The sequence below is a fragment of the Hypomesus transpacificus genome, chromosome 9 (genome assembly GCF_021917145.1).
Source record: "Hypomesus transpacificus isolate Combined female chromosome 9, fHypTra1, whole genome shotgun sequence".
Lineage (NCBI taxonomy): Eukaryota > Metazoa > Chordata > Actinopteri > Osmeriformes > Osmeridae > Hypomesus > Hypomesus transpacificus.
This window is the reverse complement of record NC_061068.1, coordinates 13,371,947-13,396,252: the sequence shown is the minus strand read 5'-3', so window position 1 is coordinate 13,396,252 and position 24,306 is coordinate 13,371,947. Positions and strand designations below refer to the sequence as shown.

Sequence of the window (24,306 nt, the reverse complement as noted above, 5' to 3'; positions counted from 1 at the left end):
CAGTCTAAACATTCGTTCAATGGTTTTACATTTTGCAGGAGTGCCCGTAGTTTTTTTTCTAAATTTCTTTGCAAAAGAAACAACAATGTTTTTAGCAATAGCTAAATATGTCTCGGTTGCAAACTACTTTTAGAACACTGCACGCAATCTGCTTCCACCTGTAACATAGTTATTTGGGTCCAGTTAAATTCCACTAAATTGGCAGAACCACGCCATCTGCTGCTCAATTGTATACCTGCTCCGTAGCTGTAGCGCAGCATTACTCATAACATCAGAGAATTTTAAGAAGGCGTTATCTGCTGTTAACTGTGTCCATTGATTCACCCATGTTTGTCTTGTGAATGCAGTAAAACTGGGTGTTTACAACCGACTGGCTCTGAGTGGTAGAAGACATCTTACATAGGTCACATTGGTGCCGTGACTCGTTGATGACTACACTAGACCGGGTGGATGTCTTCTTGCCATCAACTGGAGCTGCATATCTTTCATCTGTGTATTAGATTGTTGGGGTTATCATATTGCTAGACGGCTATAGCCCCGCTGGACTGTTTTTTTATACAGTCAAGGACTCTTTTGTTTTCATTGTTAATTTTGCTTGCAAATATGAGTTTGGGCAAATTTGGTACCTTTACTATGACCCCTCTTACTGTTGGTAGAGGGAGAGGGTTATATAGCAGAAGCACACCAGTGCCGTTTTCGCTGGGTGATCATCATAAGACGCTAGATGTAGATTCTGTGCACAGTTCTCTTAGAGATGTGGATGTAACCCTCACAGCCAACCAGTAACTGATGCACATCCATCACCGAGTACCAGCACATCCGTCCCACAGTCTTCCCCTCCTCTTGAGGAAGTAAGACTGGCTGACCAGATGAGCACTATCGTGCAGCAGATTGGACAGCAGATAGCTGATAGTGTTATGACACACCTCAACACACCCTGCCCTGCAGCTAGTGCATATACCGGTCACTATGAAACACCCAAGGGTAGGGGCCCCTTCCCCAGTCACACTCTGGATCTCTCTCAAGTCCAACTGGTCACTCAGGGCAGCGTCAAGGACCCACCTGTGTTTCGAGGGGAGAGTTCGGATACATTGTCTGTTGACGAATGGGAGGATTCGATGGAAATTTACATCAGGAAGAGTGGTGTTCAGCAGGAGAATCAAGCAGAAGAAATTCTCATCCACCTGAGAGGCAGAGCTAAGGATGTTGTCAGGTTTGGGATTATAAATGGAGAAGTTGATGTCCAGCGTAAGGCCATCTATGGGCTCCTTCGCAAACATTTCAGCTCTAGCCAATTTTCCTCTGTGCCTCTAGCTGACTTTTATTCCACCTTGCCGAATGAAAACGAGGATCCATATGAATACTGGCTTAGACTCAACCGAGCGGCTGATGTTGCTGCAAGCTGTCTTAAACAGCAGGGTAAAATGTTTGATAGTCCCAGCGTAGAAATCACACGTATGTTCATCAGACACTGCCCCTGTAGAGATTTAGCTCTTACCTTTAGAACCAAGACAATTGGTAAATGGTCAGCTTGTGAGGTTCAGGAGGTGCTGGACGAATACCATTTGGAGAAAGGTGTTAAGTCTTATGCTGAGGGGTGGGATAATCAATGTAAATAGAGTTGAGCTAAACCCTATTGCTAATCGAACTTCAGACGTTCCTACACAGGAAACAGCCGTGAGCCATGATCACCCAACTCTAGAGAGGTTGATTGGCATGCTTGAGAAAGTGCTGCTTCAAGGCCCAGGTAATGCCCGAGCTGATAGAAAGCCACCGACCACCGATGGACTCCCTAGAATTGAGGGCTTAACTAGAAAGCCATGCTCTGTATGTCACGACAGGTCCCACTCTGCCCTCACACACTGCCGGGAGAACAGGCTGTGTTTCCTATGTCACTCACCTGGACATTCTCGACGCAACTGCCCGGAAGGGGGACGCCCTCCTTTTGGTCAGCGGGGAAACTGAATGATCTGCGCGTAAGGGAGGACAGCGCAGATCCTAAGAGTGAGCCTCCCACCTTAGATTTGACAGAAATGGATGATATTGAAACATTATATGATAGCTACAGCAACGTGGTGGCGCCTGAAAAAACATTGATTATGCGAGGTCTACATTGACTCTCAAAGACTGACAGTTTTTTCTACACGGATGTGACAACTGGTAATGGAGATGTCCTCAGAGCATTAGTGGACAGTGGATCTATGGCATGCACTTTGAGTGAGGCCGCGGGTATGAGGCTTAGCCAGTCTACCCCTAACATCGTAAAGAACTCTGCTGAAGGCTATGTGATTGTTGGGTGTGGTGGTCACCTTGTTACACCTTCTGCCATGTATGACCTCACTGTATTATTCTATGGCTATAGAGTGGTCGTTCCAGTCCTAGTCGTGCCAGGCCAGACCGATGAGATGATCCTCGGCAGCAACGCCATAAAGTGGCTAATTTCACAAATGAGAAAGACTGTCAATGACCAAAATGTCACATTTCCAATGAAGAGTGACCATAACAGTGAATTGCTCCATTTAATGTCACAGTTGTCTGGCTCGGATGAGCAGGAAGGCAGGGCAAAGCCAACCGGCATCGGCACAGCTAAACTTAAGAGAGCGGTCACTCTACGTCCGATGACTGAACACTTAGTGTGGGCTAAACTGCCTGCCACTGACGTCTCCGTGGTAGGTAGTACTGTTGTCATTGAACCTACCCGGTCCAAGGCCAGTCCTGCACAAATTCTGGTAGGAAGAGTTGTCACCTCCTTGTCGGGAGATGGATGGGTCCCGGTTAAAATAGTAAATCCCACAGAAAAGTCACTTACCTTGAAGAGGAACGCAAAGGTTGCGGATGTATCCCCTTGTCTTTCTGTACAGGATTTACCTGAGCCGGATCGCATCCAGTCAAATGTGCAGTGCACACAGAGCCCGTCCCCTCTACCAAGGTCGGAAGAGGAGATATCACTCATCTTAAGGGATTTGGGCCTGCAAGATTTGGACCTCTCATCCTGCGAAGTCTCCCTCGAATGGAAAAATAAATTGTTGCAGATCATTGAACAGTATGGACCTGTGTTCTCGAGACACAAAATGGACTGTGGTGAGGCGGTGGATTTTGTCCACAGGATACGCCTGCTAGATGACAAGCCCTTCAGACTACCATATAGGCGAGTCCCACCATGTCACTATGACAAACTTCGGACTGCTCTGAATGAGATGGAAGAATTGGGAATTATTCGTAAATCTCAAAGTGAGTATTCATCCCCCCTCGTCTTAGTTGTCAAGCCAAACGGGGATCTCCGCATCTGCAACAATTTCAGATGGTTGAATGCAAGAACAGTGAAAGATGCGCATCCACTGCCTCATCAGACAGACGTCCTTGCTGCACTTGGTGGCAATGTGTTCTTTTCTACAATGGACCTCACTTCAGGTTTTTACAATGTTAAACTGCACGAGGATGACCAAAAAGTCTCGGCATTCTCCTCCCCGTTTGGCCTGCATGAATATAACAGGATGCCTCAGGGTCTGACAAATAGTCCTGCAACTTTCATGCGAATGATGATGACCATCTTTGGCGATCAGAACTTCACAGGCCTGTTGTGCTACCTGGATGACTTAATGGTCTATGCTCCATCTGAACAGGTTGCACTTGAGTGTCTGCAGATGGTTTTCTCACGTCTCGCTACCAACAACTTAAAGCTCTCGCCTAAAAAGTGCCACTTTCTTTGCCGGTCTGTCAAGTTTCTGGGGCACATTATATGTGAAGATGGTGTCAAGACAGATCCGAGTAAAGTACAGGCTATAAATGATGTGCAGGAGGCTGACCTGATGGAGTCCGATGGAGAAACGCCATGTGCAAGAAAGATTCGGTCCTTCTTAGGAATGGTTCTTTACCATCATCATTTCATTGAAGGCTATTCTGCTAAAGCTAAGCCACTGTTCAACCTTGTGACTGAGCCTGCCACGACAAAAGACAGAGGGAGAAGCCGCAAACCCAGATTTAAGAAAAGCCCTGTGAGACTGTCTCCGACTGACTGGACTGACGAATGTAGAGCTGCATTCCAGACCTTGAAACATGAGCTGGTGCACAGTGTTACCTTAGCCCACCCTGACTTCTCTGCACCATTCATCCTTGCGGTTGACGCCTCTTTTGATGGTCTAGGAGCCGTCCTCTTGCAGTTGCCACCTGATGGGAAGATTGCCAGACCAGTGGCGTTTGCCAGCAAGACACTCTCACAATCCCAACTGAACTATCCAGCACATCGGCTGGAGTTTCTCGCCCTGAAATGGGCGGTCTGTGACAAATTTAGCCATTGGCTTAAAGGGAGTTGTTTTTCAGTCTGGACAGATAATAACCCGTTGACATATATATTGACTAAGCCAAGGTTAGATGCATGCGAACAGAGATGGGTTTCAAAGCTCGCAGCCTACAATTTTGACTTGAATTATATTCCTGGTCCGAAGAATGTGGTTGCCGATGCACTAAGCAGAGAGCCATTTGTTCGATCATGCATGAGCCGCCGTCTCTTAACTGAACCTTTTGCCTTGTTACGGAAACAAGTCAGTGGAATGATGGACAAGACAGTGCAAGAAGCGTTTCACTGCACTAATAACTGCCAGTTGGTCGTCAATCAGTCTGCAAAAGAAACTGCTGTTGCTCCCCCCCCCCCTCCGTGGTCCTTCTCTTCGCAGGATGTTTCAGCGGTGTTGGACGCACACGGCTCCGGGGGTGTCAGTCAAGTGAGAGGCACAGATATCCCACAGCTTGTCAGTGTCGATCCAAGTGCTTCGCTGCCAAGAAGTGAGCTGATCAACCTACAAGAACAGGATGACGTCTTGGGCAGGGTTTTCTGGTATGTCCAGCGTCATAAGAGACCCTCTAGGCGTGAACGTGTTTATGAATCTCGTGGGGTGTTGAAGCTGCTGAGACTTTGGGCCAAGCTCGCTGTCAAGGATGGCATGCTGTACAAAGTAAAGAAGGACAAAATGATGAATAAGACTGCTTACCAATTCATTGTTCCAGACTCCCTGAAGGCGCAAATCCTCCATGGTCTACACGATTCAGCCGGTCATCAGGGGCAGGTTCGCACACTCTCCCTGGCCAGACAGAGGTTCTTTTGGATAGGGATGGAGCGTGACATCATCAATCATGTACGGCAATGCTTTCGCTGTGTTGTCGGCAAGACCCCAGAACCACGTGACCGTGCCCCTCTTGAGAGCATTTGCACATCTGAACCTATGGAACTGGTCTGTATCGATTTTTGGACTGCTGAGCAGACCGACAAGAAGAGTGTGGATGTTTTGGTTGTGACAGATCACTTTTCTAAGCTGGCCCACGCCTTCCAATGTCGAAACCAGTCGGCGAAGCAGGTTGCCCGTCACCTATGGGATGACTTTTTCTGCGTGCATGGTTTCCCAAAACGCATACATTCGGATCAGGGAGCCAATTTTGAGAGTAATCTCATTAAAGAGCTTCTAGAGATGGCTGGTATCCAAAAATCGCATACGACCACGTAGCATCCTATGGGGAACGGAGTTGTCGAACGGTACAACAGGACTCTTGGCAACATGATACGTGCCCTGCCTCCTCAGTCGAAGGCCAGGTGGCCACAAATGCTGCAGATGCTGACGTTCTGTTATAATTGTACTGAACACGAGACAACAGGTTTTGCACCCTTCTTTCTAATGTTTGGTAGGATCCCGCGCTTGCCTATTGATGTTGTATTCCGGCATGCCCTCACCAACGATGCTGTTGTGGATCGCTGTGAGTTTGTTTCTCGCTTGAAACGTGACCTGTCTGAAGCTGCAGGTATTGCCCGGCAAAACAGTCGTACGGCGCAGGCTCGTCAGGCAAGGTACTACGACCGCAAAGTGAAAGGGTCGCCCCTTACTTTTGGAGACAGAGTTCTGCTTGCAAATCGTGGTGAAAGAGGGAAGAGGAAGATTGCTGACAGATGGGAATCGACGGTTTATGAAGTGGTGTCAGGCAAACCTGAAATCAATGTGTATCGCATCAAAGATCCTGTAACATCTAGGGAAAAGGTTGTCCACCGGAACCTTCTACTTCCAGTGAGTTTTCTCCCTGCTGGGGGTGCCTCTGGGTCAAGTTGTCCATCTGTTGCTGGTAGTGACCAGTCTAACCTAGTGGTCCCCACGGATGTACAGGACAGTGAGACAAGGACAATTGACTGGCTGAGGCAAATGGATGATGCGAGTGATGGTGATGCTGCTGCCAATGGGTTTGATGGTCTTCCGGTTGTGGCTATGGATGCTCTGCGCACTGAGAGTGACGTGTCTGTAACGCCAAATGATCTGTGTGAGGGTCTAAGTGTCTCTGGTTCATCGGTTTATGCTGCACAGTTTCCTTCTCCCGAGTTCTCCGCTGAGGGTGTGGCACACCAGGGCGCATCCTCCCCACCCTCATCAGTAGCTTAAGTCCCCTCCCTTGTACATTCAGCTGAAACACGACCAAGTGCATTTACACAGGCTGATGTAGTGTGCACACAGCCACCGCCACTTTTCACTAGGGTGGGTAGACATGTAAAACCCCCAGCTTGTCTTGTTTGTGAAATGAACGAACAGATTGTAGGTGACTCAGCATCAACAGTTGATTCTTTGTTTTCCTTTGTAAGGACCATGTTTTCTGTATAGATTGCTGGATGAGTGTTTATTTTATTTTTTTTACGCTAGTATTTACCTTACGTATTATGGTGGTGAGAGCAATGTTTGTTGTATGGGAGATGTAAACGGCATCTCTTATGTCTGAGTTCGTGAGGGGATTGGCCATTCCCTTGCTGACTTTATTCCAGAAGGAAAGTCTTTGACTGACTTGAACTACGTACCACTCTTATTGTCACACAACTGTTGTATCTTTTGGGAGTTTTGCCGATGGCATCATGTCTTGTTTTTCCTTGTTTATTGTACTCCATTTTAGCAGAATTTAAGTGGGGTGTATGTAACATAGTTATTTGGGTCCAGTTAAATTCCACTAAATTGGCAGAACTACGCCATCTGCTGCTCAATTGTATACCTGCTCCGTAGCTGTAGCGCAGCATTTCTCATAACATCGGAGAATTTTAAGAAGGCGTTATCTGCTGTTAACTGTGTCCATTGATTCACCCATGTTTGTCTTGTGAATGCAGTAAAACTGGATGTTTACAACCGACTGGCTCTGAGTGGTAGAAGACATCTTACATAGGTCACACACACACGCCAACAAATTGGCTGTACCCGGAAAACGATAGATTTTTTTTACCAATTTCGATGTGTAAACCGGACGGAGGAGTGCACCGTTCAAGTTTACACGGGGGGAATCCCCAACCACCCGCCTTTGGGCAACAGCTAACAACGTTGTGTGTTAGCTGGGAGATCTTGTCAAGCAACGAATTATGTAACTCCACCACAGCCGATGGCGCTAGGATCTTAAGGTTCGAAGAAACCAGTGAACTGATCACCGGAACAACTTCAGTTGTTTACATCCGGCTAGAAAGAACTCGCTTGAAGGAGAAAGATAAGTTCTTCGTGCTAGTTTTGTAAAATATCCGAGTTTTTAACCACAAAAATGTCTAAACTAAATTTGTTCAGGGATTTTATCACTCAGAGATTAACAACGGCCACTATGGAGGTATTTAGGGCAGCTGAAAAGTCGTTTGCCGAGTTCGAAGGGGAGATTTCTCGTTCGAGAGAGGAGAGCGCGCGACTGCAACAGTTGTTGGACAATGTTACTCAACCTGATATCAAGCTTCATCGAACAGGTTTGATTTTAATATCTACAGTTGATTATGATTTTCTGTGTTTAATATATCCATTAGAGCTAGCTATGTTTAATTTGATGTAGCACGGTCAGACCCAGCACCAGGTGTTTGGTCAAAATGAGGATAGTAAATATTTAGCAGAATGTAATGATTTGTTTTGGTAATGAACGACGGTATGATGGGCAATAGAACTCTTGATTTTTGGCCAAGGCTAACCAACTGGCAAGTAATTGTAGGCTGTGGAACTTAGGTGTTGTGCAATCAGATGCATGGCTGACATGAAAAGCGGGAACGCGCGCGAACCACTCACTCAGTTGATTGTTACATGTTAGGCTGACATGAAAAGCGGGAACGCGCGCGAACCACTCACTCAGTTGATTGTTACATGTTAGGCTACGCTAATGCTTTCACCAAGGAGTACATGTTTTCATTTAGGAGCACACAAAGAAATGTAGCAGCAGTGTTTTTTTTTTTATTGCATTCATTCATTTAACATAACTTAACACAGTATACATCTGCTGTGCCCCAGTAAAATCTCAAGTTTGAGTTTCAACAATTTACTTTATTAGTCAGTGCATTCATTAAGGTTGATAATCCCTCCTAAAATAAACGCAACATCCCAATCAATGCTTGTAAAATCAAAGCAGTTTAACCGAAAACAAAGTTTGCATTAACTATAGGTGTCCCTGCCAAAGCTGATATCAAACTCGCGTCCCTGAACTGTTATATAGTGGGTTAAGCAAGGGGAGTGTCTATAGCCTAATAGTGCATTGTGCGCAACACGCTTGGAAGAAGGGATATGAATAGGGGCCTGTGCCCCAGTACAGTTTTATGTCTAACAACGCCACTGACTTAACTGTTAATGCTAGACAACTAGCAACTTTCACTGATAAAACTAGAACACATAGTTTAAGAAACATGAATATAGTTATAGTTCATATTAGGGCTGTCCCCACTTAGTCGACTAGTCAATTTTCTGGTCGATATGCTCTTGGTCGACCAAGATGTTTTTAGTCGAGCTGCCATATGGCAGTGTGAGATCTGATTCCCGCTTGTGTCATCATTGCTGAATTAACGAAATGTTCAACAGAAATTGTAGATTATATTATTTAAGACAAATAAACCAACTCTAAAAATATATAATTTAAAAGAAAAGTTGTTACTGTTTTCCCTTTCGTTAATCTGCGCTTTGTTTTGGTATTTTGAACACGGCACGAGCACAATTGGCTGCAGAACTACAAACTCTGCCATAGCTTACTTTGTTGGGGTTATTAGTCAAAATGGCAAAGAAATCTGTGGTATGGCAGTATTTCATTAAAGTACATTTACAAAGTACCGGGTGACTCGAAAAACGTTGAATGCAAGCTCTGCCAACAACGGTTTATTTTTCATAGTTCAATGTTGAATATGATGTAGCCTACCACCTGAAAAACGTAAGTTGGTCTAGCCCTACTTCGCTCATGCTAACGCGCTGGGTTGAAAAATGAATGCCTATTATAAGAATCACATCCAAATCGAATGACATTATCTTCACCGGCCAAGACAACAAAATCTTTCTCTGTTGCAACGTTCCCCACTCAGCTTCTAGCTACGTAAGTTCGCATGCTGCAAGTTTTCAGGCAGTGGTAAGCGCGCTCTGATGATGTGAATGTTAAACAAACAATATTTTTAAATTTGTAGTACATTGTAAGAAATACTAAATACCATCGGTCACAACAGGACTGGTGATACGAGTCTTATTATTAGTAGGCTATTAGCGGCTGAATCAATGTCCAGCAGCCATAGAGTCAGATTTTTTTTTTTTTTTACGTGTTTCAAAGTTCGATAAGTCGATTTTCAGACGTTTTAGTCGAGTCTTGGTCGACCAAAGAAAATCTTAGTTGGGGACAGCCCTAGTTCATATTTTCTTAAAATACTGGGACATTATAGACTAAGTAAGAACGCCACGGATTAAAAGGCTTGCTAGTCAAAGCTAGGTAGACCCAGAGCCATATAAAAAGATGGGACACTTCTATAGACTTCCATTGTAATCAAAGAAGGCATAAGTAAGCGTGTCATTTGCGACCTATAGTCCCAAACATTGTATTTTGCAACGTTCAACCCCATTCATGTTCAGTGTTACGAATCAAGTTAGCTGTTTTGAAAATGGTTTTAAAAGTAATGCAGTATTTTGATCAATTTACCAGTTAACTTGTTTCGTTACACTGAACATGAATGGCGTAATAGTTTGTGAAAGACCCCAAAAAACTCAAATTTCCGACGAGGCAAAATCACGGACAATTTTGGAATTCCTGCCGGGATGCATTTTTTAGGTCTCGAAAAGAGGACATGTCCGGGTTAGGGCTGGGCGGTATGACGGTATATACCGTGCGATGGTAGAAATGTGTCTACCGGGAGAGATTTGGCTATACCGTTTCAACCGCGGTATACTTAATACTATATTTTTGTATTACACGTGTCAATTAACTGTCTGGTTTTTGTATTGTATATAAGCCATCATATAAATCGCGTTCTTGCGATATTTAGATTTGTAGTTTAACTTCTATTTGATTTGCTATTTTCGTTTGACCTGAAGCACATTTGCGTTGGTCTGACGGAATTTTCGATGTGGAGTGTATTTTGTCTAAGCTAAGCGGACTGCATTCATGCCGATGCTAATTACTTATATATTTGATGTCCCATGCTGCAGGTAACCAATTCGATTTGTTGTTCAAGTTTTTTGTCTCGTGCTGTAAAATTCTCGTTGTAAAATTACACTGGTGGCGTTGCTAGCATTCTTGATCTAGGACAGGGGTCGGCAACCCAAAATGTTGAAAGAGCCATATTGGACCAAAAAAACAAAAAACTATTCTGTCTGGAGCCGCAAACAAATTAAAAGCCTAATATAAGTCTTATAATAAAGGCAACACATGCTCTAAGTGTCAATATTAGCTATATTAGCCTATTATCAAAATAATAAGTAGGCTACCAATGCATAATGAACATTCATTAAAAAAGCGAGCTAGCTTCCGTTACCTAGCAACCTATCATAACACTCGTAGCAATGCTACTTCCTGCTAGTGTTACTTGTTAGCCTCCTCATTGTAAAATTTGAAGCCATATGATAAAGTTTCCATACTCGATAAGATAGATAGGTACTTTATTAACCCCCGATCGCAAATTATTGTGTCCTGGTAGACAGATAGCTAGAAAGCTCACGCAGTCCAGAAAATCTTTAATCGATAAGTTGGATATTGTAGCCACAGTACAGTTTGAGTCTTTTGTTTTTAACTCAATTGTTGTCTCATGTGACAGCTGTTTTTGTTTGTAATAAATCAATAATAGTGTGATGATGTACGGTATGGTTATTTTGTACCATTTCTTAATTGAATTTACAGAACAATTACTATACCGTGATATATACCGTAACCGTGATATAAAATTACTCATACCGTGATAGAACATTTTGGCCATATAGCCCACCCCTAGTCCGAGTAAAAGAGGATGTCAGGTCACCCAGATGTTATATAGCCAGCTTTACTTAAAGTTTATTGTAAGATATAGCTTGTTAGATTCTAAATGCACATCTGATTAGAGCTAGCAACAATGAATTGCAGATTATTATCCAGCTAGCTGCCGACGCTCGGCAGGAATTTCAGTTCCACTCACTAAAAACAAACTTGACCCTCTCACTGGACATAATGCATAATAAAACGTTTTATTGAGTGCAATTGGTTGCCTTGTATATTCTGTTCTATTTACCAAACTCCTTTTCTTGACTTAAATTGAGCTGGTGTGAGCTACAGTATGGTAGCTAGCATAGCCATTTCTATCTCTGCTTCACAATATTGCTACCTAGTGTTATAAGTTAATGTAATACATAAATGTAAATAAAGTATCAGACATATACATAATACAACACACCAGTAACCAAATTATATTATGTGTTAATATACCGAAAATGTCAGTAAATCGAGATGCTGCTATTGTCTGTCCCGTTGAAAAACATTCAAACAGGTTGCCAGCAGTGTTTTTTTTTCGAGCTACTTGAACCAAGTAATCTCGTGTCGGCGAGATCAAAGAGTGTCGTAACTCTTTTTATATGTCTCTGGCCCATTGGTTGCGAATCGTTGCTCGGGCGTCATTATGCTATGTTCACATCGTGCAGCCGCGACCCCGTCACTTGCTTTCCTTGTGCAATCAATGGTATGCTTCACTTCATTGCGCTGTTGTTCTGTGTATTGACAACAGCCCGTCACTCGCGCACTGTTCTCTGAAAAATGTTTTCAAGTTCGGACATACCTATATTTAGGCGAAAATGCGACTGAAATACTCGCACTGTAGAGCCCTGTCACTGAAGGATTTCGTCTTGACACCGCAACCAAACGTAGGGGAGATACTTTTTTTTGTAACAGAATTTAAGAGAAAACTCTTGGCTATCTTTGTAAATATAGATGTTATTCTCAACACAAAGTCTTTAAAGGGGCGATTGACTGCAAAACTGATTTTACCTTGTCATGGTTGAATAACGACAGTTCGGTGGGTAAAATGAACATACAGTGAATATCAAAGTCCATTGACACCTCTTTCCTATGCAAATCTCAAAAAGATTTTTTTTTGCTGTAAAACGCTAGCTTTTCAACAAAGCCACCGGTGTGACGTATGACGGGGGACCACCCTTTTTGGCTCTGGTCTGTATCTTTGTCACGCCCCAGAATGTACATCCAGACCAGCCCGAGGTAGCGTCTATCTCCGATACTAGTTTAGCTGCCCGCTGCTCTATGTAGGCTACTTATAAGGAATTACAAAGAAGAACGTTTTGAATTAATACAAGGATATTGAAAATGGACCACGGTCGTAAATGCTGTGTTCCAGGCTGTACAGGGAAGGCTAACACTCACTGTCTTCCTAAGGAGCCAAACATTCGACAGGCATGGCTGCTGTTGTCTATAAGATCCCGGCGAAGTTCGACACTCAATCATTCATTTGCTCTGAACATTTCACCCAAGACAGTTTTGACAACCTTGGACAATTTCAAGCAGGATTTGCTAGGAAGCTGAACTTGGAAAGAGGTGCTGTTCTGACCGTATGCTCATTGCAACCGCAAGCTATAAGGACAGTATGATGTTGTGCTAACAGTTATTAGCAATGCTAACGTGTCTTGTATATAGCATACCAGGTAGAATGCTAAATACGTTTCTACACACATCAAATGGCTCTAGCTAGACTAGCTGTAGGTGGCATTAGAAGGGAAGCTTCCGAAAATATAGCCAGAAAACGAACAGCAGTCTGGCTTATTGCTAACACCTGTCTAGATGATCTATTTGAAAGAACTGGAGAAAGGCAGGTGCTACATACAGGATACTTTAGCATTGCGAGTAATTGTTACTAGTAACACCCAGACTGTAGGCATGTACACTAATTTAACTTGCTAACGCAAGAGCATAGGTACAATGTGTGATAATTTATCCTAGTTTATTGGCAATGGGGCTAACGTTGTTTCATTTTCTTGACTGTGTTTCATTCAAATAAATAACCTGTGTTTTGTAAATCTACAATTCACGATGCATGTTTGTCCAGATCTTTGTCATGTTATTTTTCAGCAAGATATCTAGAGCTAGCTAACTGAAGCCGAGTAGAATCACAATATGGTTTGGTTGCTAAGCTGTAGCCTAACGTTCTACCCACCTAAGTCAATCAAGTTTGCTTCAACAACAGAAGTGGAAACAAGTAATGTTATCATTTCAAATTATATGTAGTAAATCTGTTGAAAACAGTGTTGTGTAGACACAATAGATTTATTTGCGCATTTTTATTTCAAGTCTCCAACTTCGGTGTTTCAGTGAGTGCTGCTGTTGGCCGTGTTGCGTTTTTGCTCCCCAGCTTCACTCGTTGAAAACCAACCAATCAGCGCACAGCTTATCTAAATATTAATGAGCATACCATAAAAGGAGAAAAGCTACAGTTTTTTCTCTGGAACATTTTAGAGGATCCATCAGGGGGCATAGAACAGCACCTGGGCCATTTTCAACCCAACCAATGTTACATACCCTATTCGGAGACCTTAAGGAACAGTGTGAAATACCCAAAATACCCAGTCAATCGCCACTTTAAAACTCGTCATTCAAACCCTATAGTAACGAACGCGAACCAACATTCTTGAATCTTGCTTGCCAAGTCTGGTAATAAGACAAACTGCAAATGTGGACTTCTTGTTGACCTCAACCTACGGTCTCGGTTAACAAACGTTTTAACAAATCTCTGCTTACAAAGGTGTTGGTAGATCTGTCGAAAGTCCATATTTGTTTTTTTAATGTAATATAACAACACGTAGGAAAATCCCAAATCAAACACGACAAATCTGGAGCAGACTCCATGTTGTCAACATCTCCAAGGCAACCGCTTGCTAGGTCTGTAAATCGTTTGCGGCCTCTGGAGAGGTCTGCAAACGGTTTTGCGGATTTCTTAGAACGTCTCTAGACATACAAGAACAGCGTTTTGGTCCAATTATAATACTAATATAAACTTGTTTTACCACCTGAAGCAAAATCAGTCATTGGAACATGCAGAAAGTGTGAGTTTGCGCTAAGGTATTGATAGGTAGGCTATTGATAAAAAGCAAGGTTTTAAAAAGCTTAAGTTACTTGACCCCAGGTACGTGCTCCCTGGCTGCAAATTTTTTTCTCACACCGCTCTGCCTAAACTTTATGCCGAGTGTAGGGAACAAGTTGAGGAGGAGACTTATTTGGCTACTACTACGGATCTGTGGTCTATCGTTTAATTATCGTTATCGAATGTAAATATAAATATCTATATCGATAATCTTTTACCCATATCGCCCAGCCCTACAATTTCTGCATTTTATGTATTAATAAAAATAAACATTTGAATGCCAATCTCAACATAAGAGTAAAGCAGAGCTGCATCAATTACATTACATTTATGCATATAGCAGACGCTTTTATCCAAAGCGACTTCCAAAAGAGAGTTTTACAAAGGTGCATAGGTCACTGATCATAACAACAAGATAGCCCCAAACATTGCGGGTAACCAAAACATGAAGCATACATTGTGAAAACTAAATAAGTCCCAAAAGGAAGAACCATAAGAGCATGTAGTTAAACAAGCAGGGCATGACATTAGTGCCCACCCGCCAAATGCGGGTAGAATTCGGCTGTGGCAGGTAAACCAGTCACTCTTACTAGCCACTTTGGCAGGTGGAATTCTACATATCTCTCGCTATAAGATTTTTTACTCTAGGTTTCTCAAAACAAAATAATAAACTCTGCAGGGTTCTCAAGCCTCACGCATTGACCATGAGACACACATTTCAACCAGCACGTATCGCTTCCCCGTGTTAAACATTCTCGGCCACCGTATGTTCGTTGCTAAGCAACATGGATGCGCGAACACACGCGAAAGCTTGTCTCGTGTAGCTTTTGATCAAACTTGAGGACCCAGCTCAGTGCAAGACATGGATGTGGTAGTAGGCTACAGAACAGGTCAGGGATGGAAATTAGCACCCGCCACCAGCCAAATGCGGGTGATTATGTGTTGTGGCGGGTAAACTCGCTTTAGCTACCGGCCACCGTGGCGGGTATGTTAAATTATTACACGGTCGTTCTTAATGCTGGAGAATACCCATCCACTTGAATGGCGCTTCCCAACGTTCTGCGGTCAATTATTTTTCGATAACAGACCGTTGCTATGTATAACTGACCGCTGTCAAGAAAAGTGGCCTTTTTGCCTCGGATTCACGTCTTACTCCGCAAGAAGTCCGGTAACTTTTCAACCCCAGCGTACTCTGATTTGAAGCCTAAAGAATGTTCAACGTCTATGAAGTTCAACGTCTTTGGCGAACTATTTCTCTGCTGATCAACACTACGGATGGTAACATATAAATTGTAAAAAGACACACTGTTTTAAGTTTTTTTTGGCAAGTAGCTGTGTAATAAGCTGGATAATGTACAGGGTTTTTCCTACATAGAGAAAATTTTGGCGCGCGCCAAAGCCGTTTTCCCAAGCGCCAATGACAAATCCCGAGCGCCAAAGGCAAAAAAACCTGTGTTCATCACGCGTGCAATGCATGTCAGCGAATATGTTCTCAATAATATGTTTCAAGTAGGCTACAGCCGAACCCTCGTTCTGTTTTGATCAATAATAATCAAGTTGATAAGCGTGTGTTCTTGTATGATCAATACACAACTGTGAGGTGCGCGAATGGACAGAGCGGCCACTAAACTGTCGTTCCGCTGCGAGGACCAGCCCGACGTGCACGAATAGTACACCTGTAGCCTACAAATGGTAATTACATTTCCACTCAAAATGCTGACAAAAGTTTGATTTACGATTTCAAACGCAGCCTCGATTGGTATTCTTAACCTGGAATGATGACATATAGTGCAGTGTTTCCTCTATGGCTACATTTCTGCAGTCACGGTATTAGTGCCCAAGCGCCCCTAAAAATAATATATATTTTTAAATATATTGTTTATTATCATTTGATGCTCTTAGTTCATGAAGAAAGGGACATCCTTAGTTTTTTGCATAAATGTATGAATTGTTATCCAGTGAAATTATGGATTTATATTAGCAGGGGGGTTTACGTTAAGCACTTTTGCTAGGCACTGTATTTATGTCACATTCTCATTGGGGGCTGAGCAAGTCTGATCCTAAAATCTCCCCTGGTACAATTTCTAGGGAAATTGTGTGGTGTGCCTGCGTCAGTTGCAGATGGGTCCGTTTTTTTTACTGTCATTTTTACAACTGAAATACAGCGACGCACCATATAAGTTTGAGTTTAAATACATTATTTAATGTGACATTACGTACTGTACATGCAAGTCTTAGCTAAACTACTAAAGAAACGCAATATGTGGCGGCTGGTGTTGATTCTGTGGCGCACCGCCACAAATTAGTCTGTGTGGGAAACACTGGTGTGACTTGCAGACAATAATTGAAAGCAGTGGTTTCACTGTGAAAATAGGAGTGAAACCATAGGATATCTGGCATTCAGTCACAGCTAGGGAATTGGATAAAAACTTAGTTTTAGGCTTAGTTAAATAATGAAGAACATCACTCATGAGCTTCTCAAAAGCCGAGATCTAATGTTCCAATATGTGTTATCCATAACCTTAAATAAGTCATATGTTGACGTCAGAACTACCAGTTGTATAATGCGCTGTAAAGAATAGTGGTGGTAAAATTGTACCAGGGTTGGGTGGAGTGTTCACTGTTTGGATAACCATCCCATAGACCCTTGCTGAGATCTCTCTCTACATACTTTATTTTTATTTGGTCTCTTTAGCTGTCAATCTAGGTTGCAGAATAATGAAGCAGACCCCATCTAACTGTTGTCTTGCCTCTTCTTCCCCACAGATGTGCAGCAGCTCTCTTTCCTGGAGCCCCCACAGATTAAAGAGGAACAGGAGCTCTGGACCAATCAGGAGGAAGAGCAGCTCCAAGGACTGCAGTCTGAAACTACACACTCCACGTTCACTTCTACCAGTGTGAAACATGACTGGGATCAGGAGGACTTTACTGAATGTTCATATCTTGTCCAAACTGTTAAAGTGGAGAACGGTGAAGGAAACTTTCTACCCACCAACACAACTGTGGAACAAATCAATGCAGAACCTTGTGTACAAGACTATGCAGCACCAGAACCAGGCAGTGACTCTCAAAACAATGAGGCTCTGCCAAGGGAAAATATGCACCCCACAGAGAAAACAATACATCAATGTCAACAGTGTAACAAAACTTTTGGTCGAAAAGGTGCTTTGGTTTTTCATATGAGGACACACACAGGAGAGAAACCTCATCAATGTCAGGAATGTAACAAAAGATTTCGTATTAAGTCAGATTTGGTTATGCACATAAGGACACACACAGGAGATAAGCCATATCAGTGTCAACAATGTAACACACGTTGTAGTAAGAAGTCAGATTTGGTCGTGCACATTAGGACACACACAGGAGAGAAACCTTATCGGTGTCAGGAATGTAGCAAACAATTTGCTCGAAGTGATACGCTTGTTAAACACATGAGGACACACACAGGAGAGAAACCATATCAATGTCAACAATGTGACAAATCGTTTCGGCGTCCGTCTATTTTGATCGAACACATGAGGAAACATACAGGGGGGAAACCATATCAGTGTCAACATTGTGTCAAACTGTTTAGTAAGAAGTTTGATTTGGTTGTGCACATGAGGACACACACAGGAGAGAAACCTTATCAATGTCAGGAGTGTAACAAACCATTTGCTCGAAGTGGTACTCTGGCTGAACACATGAGGACACACACAGGAGAGAAACTGCATCAGTGTCAACAATGTAACAGATCGTTTCAGCGTCCGTCTATTTTGATTGAACACATGAGGAAACATACAGGGGGAAAACCATATCAGTGTCAACATTGTGTCAAACTGTTTAGTAAGAAGTCAGATTTGGTTGTGCACATGAGGACACACTCAGGAGAGAAACTTTATCAATGTCAGGAGAGTAACAAACCATATGCTCGAAGTGGTACTCTGGCTGAACACATGAGGAAACACGCAGGAGAGAAACCATTTCAATGTCAACATTGTAACAAATTGTTTGCTCAGAAGGGTCATCTGGTTGAACACATAAGGACACACACAGGAGAGAAACCATTTAAATGTCAGGAATGTAACAAACTATTTTCACAAAGCAGTTCTTTGTATACACATATGAGGACACACAAGAAAGCAGCCATGTCAGTGTCAACAATGTAACACATCTTTTTCAAGGAGGCTGGGGCCTATACCACAAAGTAAAGGGGGTCTCTGAGGAGTGACTATGCACACCAGTAATGATAATTGATCTCCGGGATAAAAGTATTCCGGCACTGTGCCGGATCTCTGGCGTGCGGCAAATTTTTTTTTTTGGGGGGGGCACTTGCATGCGGTTTAATATTTGAGTCAGTTGATTTCCCCTACCAATCATAAGAGGAACGCGGCTATAACTACCGTTACAAGCCTACCAGAAGCAGAGCAGGGTGGGTCCTAGCTACACAGTGTGAAAATGAGATCCATACGTCACGTTAGTGTTATTGGTGAAAGCATGGAGCGCAAATTCATTTAGCCTTGGGGATGATGTCTTAAGGCCGATTTATACTTCTGCGTCTCCGTTAACGAACAGACGCACGCACGGAGTCGGACGGATTGGTTGAATTTATACTACTCCGACGGCTCTGCGTGCTGAAAGCAATTCATAGCCAGAACAGTAGATGGCGCTGCACTGCGATGCTAGCTAGGTTATCGAAAAGTCGGAACAAATTTACAAATGAACCGTTTCATCAATAAAATAAGCACATTTTCAGCAACTTCACTGCCCATTTATCGTCACATTTTAATTCAGATGCTGATTTACATGTACTGTTAAGCTGAAATAAGAGTTGTAAAAACTTACAACAATGGCGGTCAAAGGATTCTGTTCTCTTGTTTGTCACGGCAACCCCAACCCCACCCCTGACGCAAGCGGTTCTTAATACGGACCAATCATAGCCAAGGGGTATCCGTAAAAAGACGCACGGACAGACGGAAAATCAGGAGGTGCATGCAGAGCTCTGCGAGGGCTCTGCGAGGACACGCAGAGGGAGTTTCTTGACGGATAGGGCGTTCCCCGTGTGCGTGTGCGTAAAAACGCAGAAGTATAAATCGGCCTTTACCCACCAATGCCTCAAAAATAAATGGCGCTAGGCGTGGATAGAAGAAGGTAGAGACGGTGAGCTGTTTAGCAACAAGAAACAGAGAGCCTGGTGCTTGTTTCTGCACGTTTTGCTTGAGGAAGCTACTATATGCCAGCAGCAGTAACAAAGTGCTTGCTCGTCATGTCATAGAGCTGCTGCCCTTGCACTCAAATTTGCCACGACGCTGCTGGGAGCAAATGTTACAGCTGACACACTGTTGTCTATGACTGACCGTGTCTGCGACTTAAAAATACGTTTGCACATTTACTGCGGAACATGACTTGTCATTCACAATTTCTTAGCCACTGGTCACCCTGTGTAGAAAACTAGCGGAAGACAAAAAAGCGTTGCCCCTCCCCCAAAAAGTTCCGGCTCAGGATTTTTTTTCACTTTAACCCCTGTGATCTGCGTTCAGAAAAGGCAATGAGTAACCTTATGGGAAAATAAGAATTTTCTTGTAATTTGGGATAGGGTAGGTGTTGTTGAGGAATTTAACTCTTTGTGTCTTTCTTTTTGGACTATCTGGTCTTAAGACTAGGTAGGGTTAGGGTTAGTCTCTGCTTACCTCACCTCCTTCTCTCTATTTGTACCTGAGCCCTACACTACAAAGCTAGATTTACAGTTGGCTTGGTTTTCAGGTTTAACTCTAGATTTTCAGTGTCACAACAGCAGTTCACTTTTCACCAGGGGGGGGTTCCATCAACGTCTCTAACGCAAGTCGCGCTTACACAAGTCTTACTTGGGTAAACGTCAACTTCGACTTAAGCCTCAAGCCGTTTCACTAACAGGCCACGCTAATTCAAGCTAGACCTCAATAAGCTTAGACTGTGCAGCCCAGATCAGGCGATCGTCGAAAAGAGGAATTATGACGCAAAAAGTAAAGCTTAAAGCAGCAGAGAGGTGTTGTTTCAGCAGCATAAATTGATTTTAGATTTTTTGGGGAGTTGTCCCCAAAAAGGGCAATGTTGCCGCAATTGACATGGCAAGGGAGATAACTTGTCAAACCATTACGACCGTTAACATGCGTAAATTGTAGACCTACCAAATCTACTTCACATGCATTTAGGACTACTGATAATTGGCGTAATTTGGTGAGCTGTCTGAAACCGTTCTGACAGTGGGCTAGCCTATGGCCGATATTCTCAATAGGAGATTGAGAATAATAGCCCAAAAAAGAAAGTGGCAATTGAAAATTGTAGGATAGAATTCAAAACACTGAAGAAGGCCATGGTTTATTGCACTTGATGTGGGCAAAAAATGTTTTTGTCTTCACATCACAAAATCAATAAATTACTTCAAAATAACTTTGCCACATGCATTTATTAACTGATAGGCTAAATGCTGAGCTTTAAGATAAAAGAGAAAGATAACCATGACTAACATAGGGATTCACTGAAATAACTAGTATTGCACAGATCCAGCACTGACTTTTTAGATCAGAAGGTGACCCAAACTGCACACTTTGTTTGGCAGAACAGTAATTTAAAATTGCTCAGCATGACTATCATTATTATATTACGAGTATTTCCAATTAACATAGTCTGCCTCCACAGATCCAGAGGGGGCTTGGACTGATGAAGAAAATTACGTCACCCTGCTAAAATGATGGAGCTGGGTTACACTTATGGAACCATCTAATTGAAAAGTGAATGTCTCAGTTATTTCTTATATTATACTCTAAGTTGTATTATGTGAAATTTGATGCTAAGCTGTAACTAAGTAAAAACAATAGAAGTGTGAGACATTGGTTTTAGCAAAGGAGGATGGGGAAGTACCACTCAAAGGAATGCAGAGGCCTAGCGGTAAATTAGAACGTACATATATGGCCGAGCTGCAGGAAAACTCTGCAAACCAAGTCAGAAGCTGTCACCCAGGTCTAGGTCTGTGTCTTGGGGTTTCCTATGTTTATAAAGCACCAACTAGAAGAAAGTCTAAGATGTGTGTGCACCCAACACGAGCCTGGACATGGTCAGATTTATGTAAGGACCCAGGAAATGGAAAGACTCCACAGTGTTGACTGGGAAGTCACACGGGGTGAAGGGGCTGGGAGGGGGTGAAAACTCCTGCACCGCAGACTTGTCCCCTCTGGTTGTGGGGAATTGGATGTGGTCTGGGATGTGGCAAAGTAATGCAGTTGTGACAGCCTGCACAGATCTTGACACTGAGGCCTTGGAGAGCCCATGTTCATCTCCAAGAACCTCCAGAAAACTGCTATTGGCATAGAGCCTTAACACTGCCAGTAGTTGGATTGCAGGGGTCAGTGCAAAGGACCTCCTTGTTAGCCTCTGCAGGTCTGCTTCTATGTGGTTCATGAGCATCATGATATCATGATGTCATCTGACATATCTTACACTCATAATGAGTATTATTGATCAACCATCAATTAAAGTAGAGTTGATTATTCATGTCAGAAACAATGATTTCATGTTGAAGACATGGGGTGTTCATTACTTATGTGTTTGTCATAATGTAATTTGTGGCCAATATGTGGGAATCATGAGATTGCAAACCTGGGGCCCGTTCTCCGTACGTCGCTAACTCAGTTCGCTGGATTTGATTGTTTACGATTTGTCATTATCTTGGATTGTTCGGTTCTTCGAAGCTCATCCCGGACTTGCTGTCATAGCAACAGGTCCGTAAGCTTAAACCTACTCGGGAGCAGGTTTATTTTATGTAAACACGATTAGATTGAGGCTTTACAAGCAGAGGTGATACAGGAGTCTGTCACAAATATGTCTTGTCCGTTTTTACTACAGCAACCTGTTGCAGAAGGTGCAAGAATAATTAGCAGAATTGAAAATGAAACCAAATTAATTGCTCATTGCGTGATAGATAGGCTCCTTAAGCACAGCGCGATATGCTAGCCTATACTTTTTGAGAGGATAGCGTGTCGTTTTTTTGTGAGGGTGTCATTTACATAATACATTTGTTGAAACCCCATCATATGATTTAAAGATGATAAATTAAAATATGAAAGTATGAAAATAAATAAACATAGGCCTAGCTTACTGTAATAACAATGCATTTGGTCTGCTACTTTTTGCCAGACTTCTTTCTTGGATTTTGCAGACTTTGAGGTGTTCCCTGGCTTTTCTGATTAAATCTTCAAATTCGGAGTAACCTTCGAGCAAGCTGTTGCGCTGATGGCTCTGTTGCGGAAAAAACAGGGCGCTCATTTTTGCCACGGTGAGCAGCCATAGACTTATGTGAGCAGCCAATAGCAGCGTTGCTGATCAAAGTTTCTCAAGATCAAGGGTCCACAGGTTAAAGAGGCCCAACGCACGCTCGCCGACCAGATTCTGAGTGTGGAGCAAGCAAACCCGGATTCCCTTGTTATTGTACTCGGCGACTTTAACAAAGGTAATCTCAGCCACAAACTCCCTAAATACAGACAATTCATCAAATGCCCAACCAGAGAAGAGAACACTCTGGATCACTGCTACACTACAGTCAGTAGAGCCTACCACGCCGTCCCTCGTGCAGCACTGGGCCACTCTGACCATACCATGGTCCATCTGATTCCTGCATACAGGCAGAAATTAAAGCTCTGTAAACCTGTTGTGAGGACATCAAAACAGGGGACCAGTGAGGCTATGGAGGATCTGCGGGCTTGCTTGGACTGTACTGACTGGGATATGTTCACGACTGCTACCAATAGTCTGGATGAACTCACTGAGGCTGTGACATCATACATTAGCTTCTGTGAGGACTGCTGTATACCAACACGCACCAGGGTAAGCTACAACAACGACAAGCCCTGGTTCTCAGCAGAGCTGAGAAGGTTGAGGTCAGAGAAGGAGGGCGCTTTTAGGAGTGGGGATAGAGACAGATTCAAGGAGTCGAAGAACAGGTTTAGGAAGGCGGTGAGAGTGGCTAAACGACTGTACTCTGAGAAACTGAAGCGTCAGTTCTCTGCTAACGACTCTGCTTCTGTCTGGAGAGGGCTAAGGCAAATCACCAACTACAAGCCCAGAGCCCCCCACTCCACCAACGACTCCCGCCTGGCCAACGACCAGATTTGAAACACAATTGGACAGTCCTGAACTACCCCTTCCCATCCAGGAGGCATCCCCCCCTCTACTGTGACGACTCTCTCCATTCAGGAGGGTGAAGTTAACAGACTTTTCAAGAGGCAGAACCCCTGCAAAGCAGCTGGGCCGGACTCTGTCTCTCCTGCCACCCTCAAGCACTGCGCTGACCAGCTGTCTCCTGTGTTTACAAACATCTTTAACACCTCCCTGGAGACATGCCATGTGCCAGCCTGTCTCAAGTCCTCCACCATCATCCCTGTGCACAAAAAGCAAAGGCCAACAGGACTCAATGACTACAGACCCGTCGCCCTGACCTCTGTGGTAATGAAGTCTTTTGAGCGCCTTGTGCTGGCACACCTCAAATCCATCACAGACCCCTTCCTGGACCCACTGCAGTTTGCCTACAGAGCCAACAGGTCGGTGGATGATGCTGTTAACATGGCCCTCCACTTCACCCTACAGCATCTGGACTCCCCAGCATCCTACGTCAGGATCCTGTTTGTGGACTACAGCTCTGCCTTCAACACCATCATCCCCGCCCTGCTCCAGGACAAGCTCTCCCAGCTGAACGTGCCCGACTCCACCTGCAGGTGGATCACAGACTTCCTGTCTGACAGGAAGCAGTGCATTAAGCTGGGAACACAAGTCTCTGACTTCCGGTCCATCAGCACCGGATCTCCTCAGGGCTGCGTCCTTTCTCCTCTGCTCTTCTCCATGTACACCAACAGCTGCACCTCGAGTCATCCGTCTGTCAAACTCTTGGTGGTTGGGCTCATCTCTGACAGGGGCCAAGTCTGACTACAGGTGGGAAGCTGACAACCTGGTGACCTGGTGTAGCCAGAACA

At 43.6% G+C, this 24,306-nt stretch overlaps 1 protein-coding gene across 2 annotated transcripts; it reads left to right on the top strand.

Annotated features, from left to right (window-relative positions):
* The first annotated feature begins 7,430 nt into the window (after window positions 1-7,430).
* On the top strand, window positions 7,431-21,403 carry LOC124471328 (zinc finger protein 883-like). 2 transcript variants are annotated; one of them, XM_047025804.1, is made up of 3 exons: window positions 7,431-7,735; window positions 17,093-17,488; window positions 20,984-21,403. In XM_047025804.1, exons 1-3 carry the CDS (start codon window positions 7,543-7,545, stop codon window positions 21,034-21,036), a joined length of 642 nt encoding a protein of 213 aa, XP_046881760.1. In that variant the 5' UTR covers window positions 7,431-7,542; the 3' UTR covers window positions 21,037-21,403. The 2 variants fall into 2 exon arrangements, with proteins under 2 accessions (XP_046881760.1, XP_046881759.1); XM_047025803.1 differs by lacking the exon at window positions 20,984-21,403 and having other exon boundaries at window positions 17,093-18,934.
* Window positions 21,404-24,306: the final 2,903 nt, after the last annotated feature.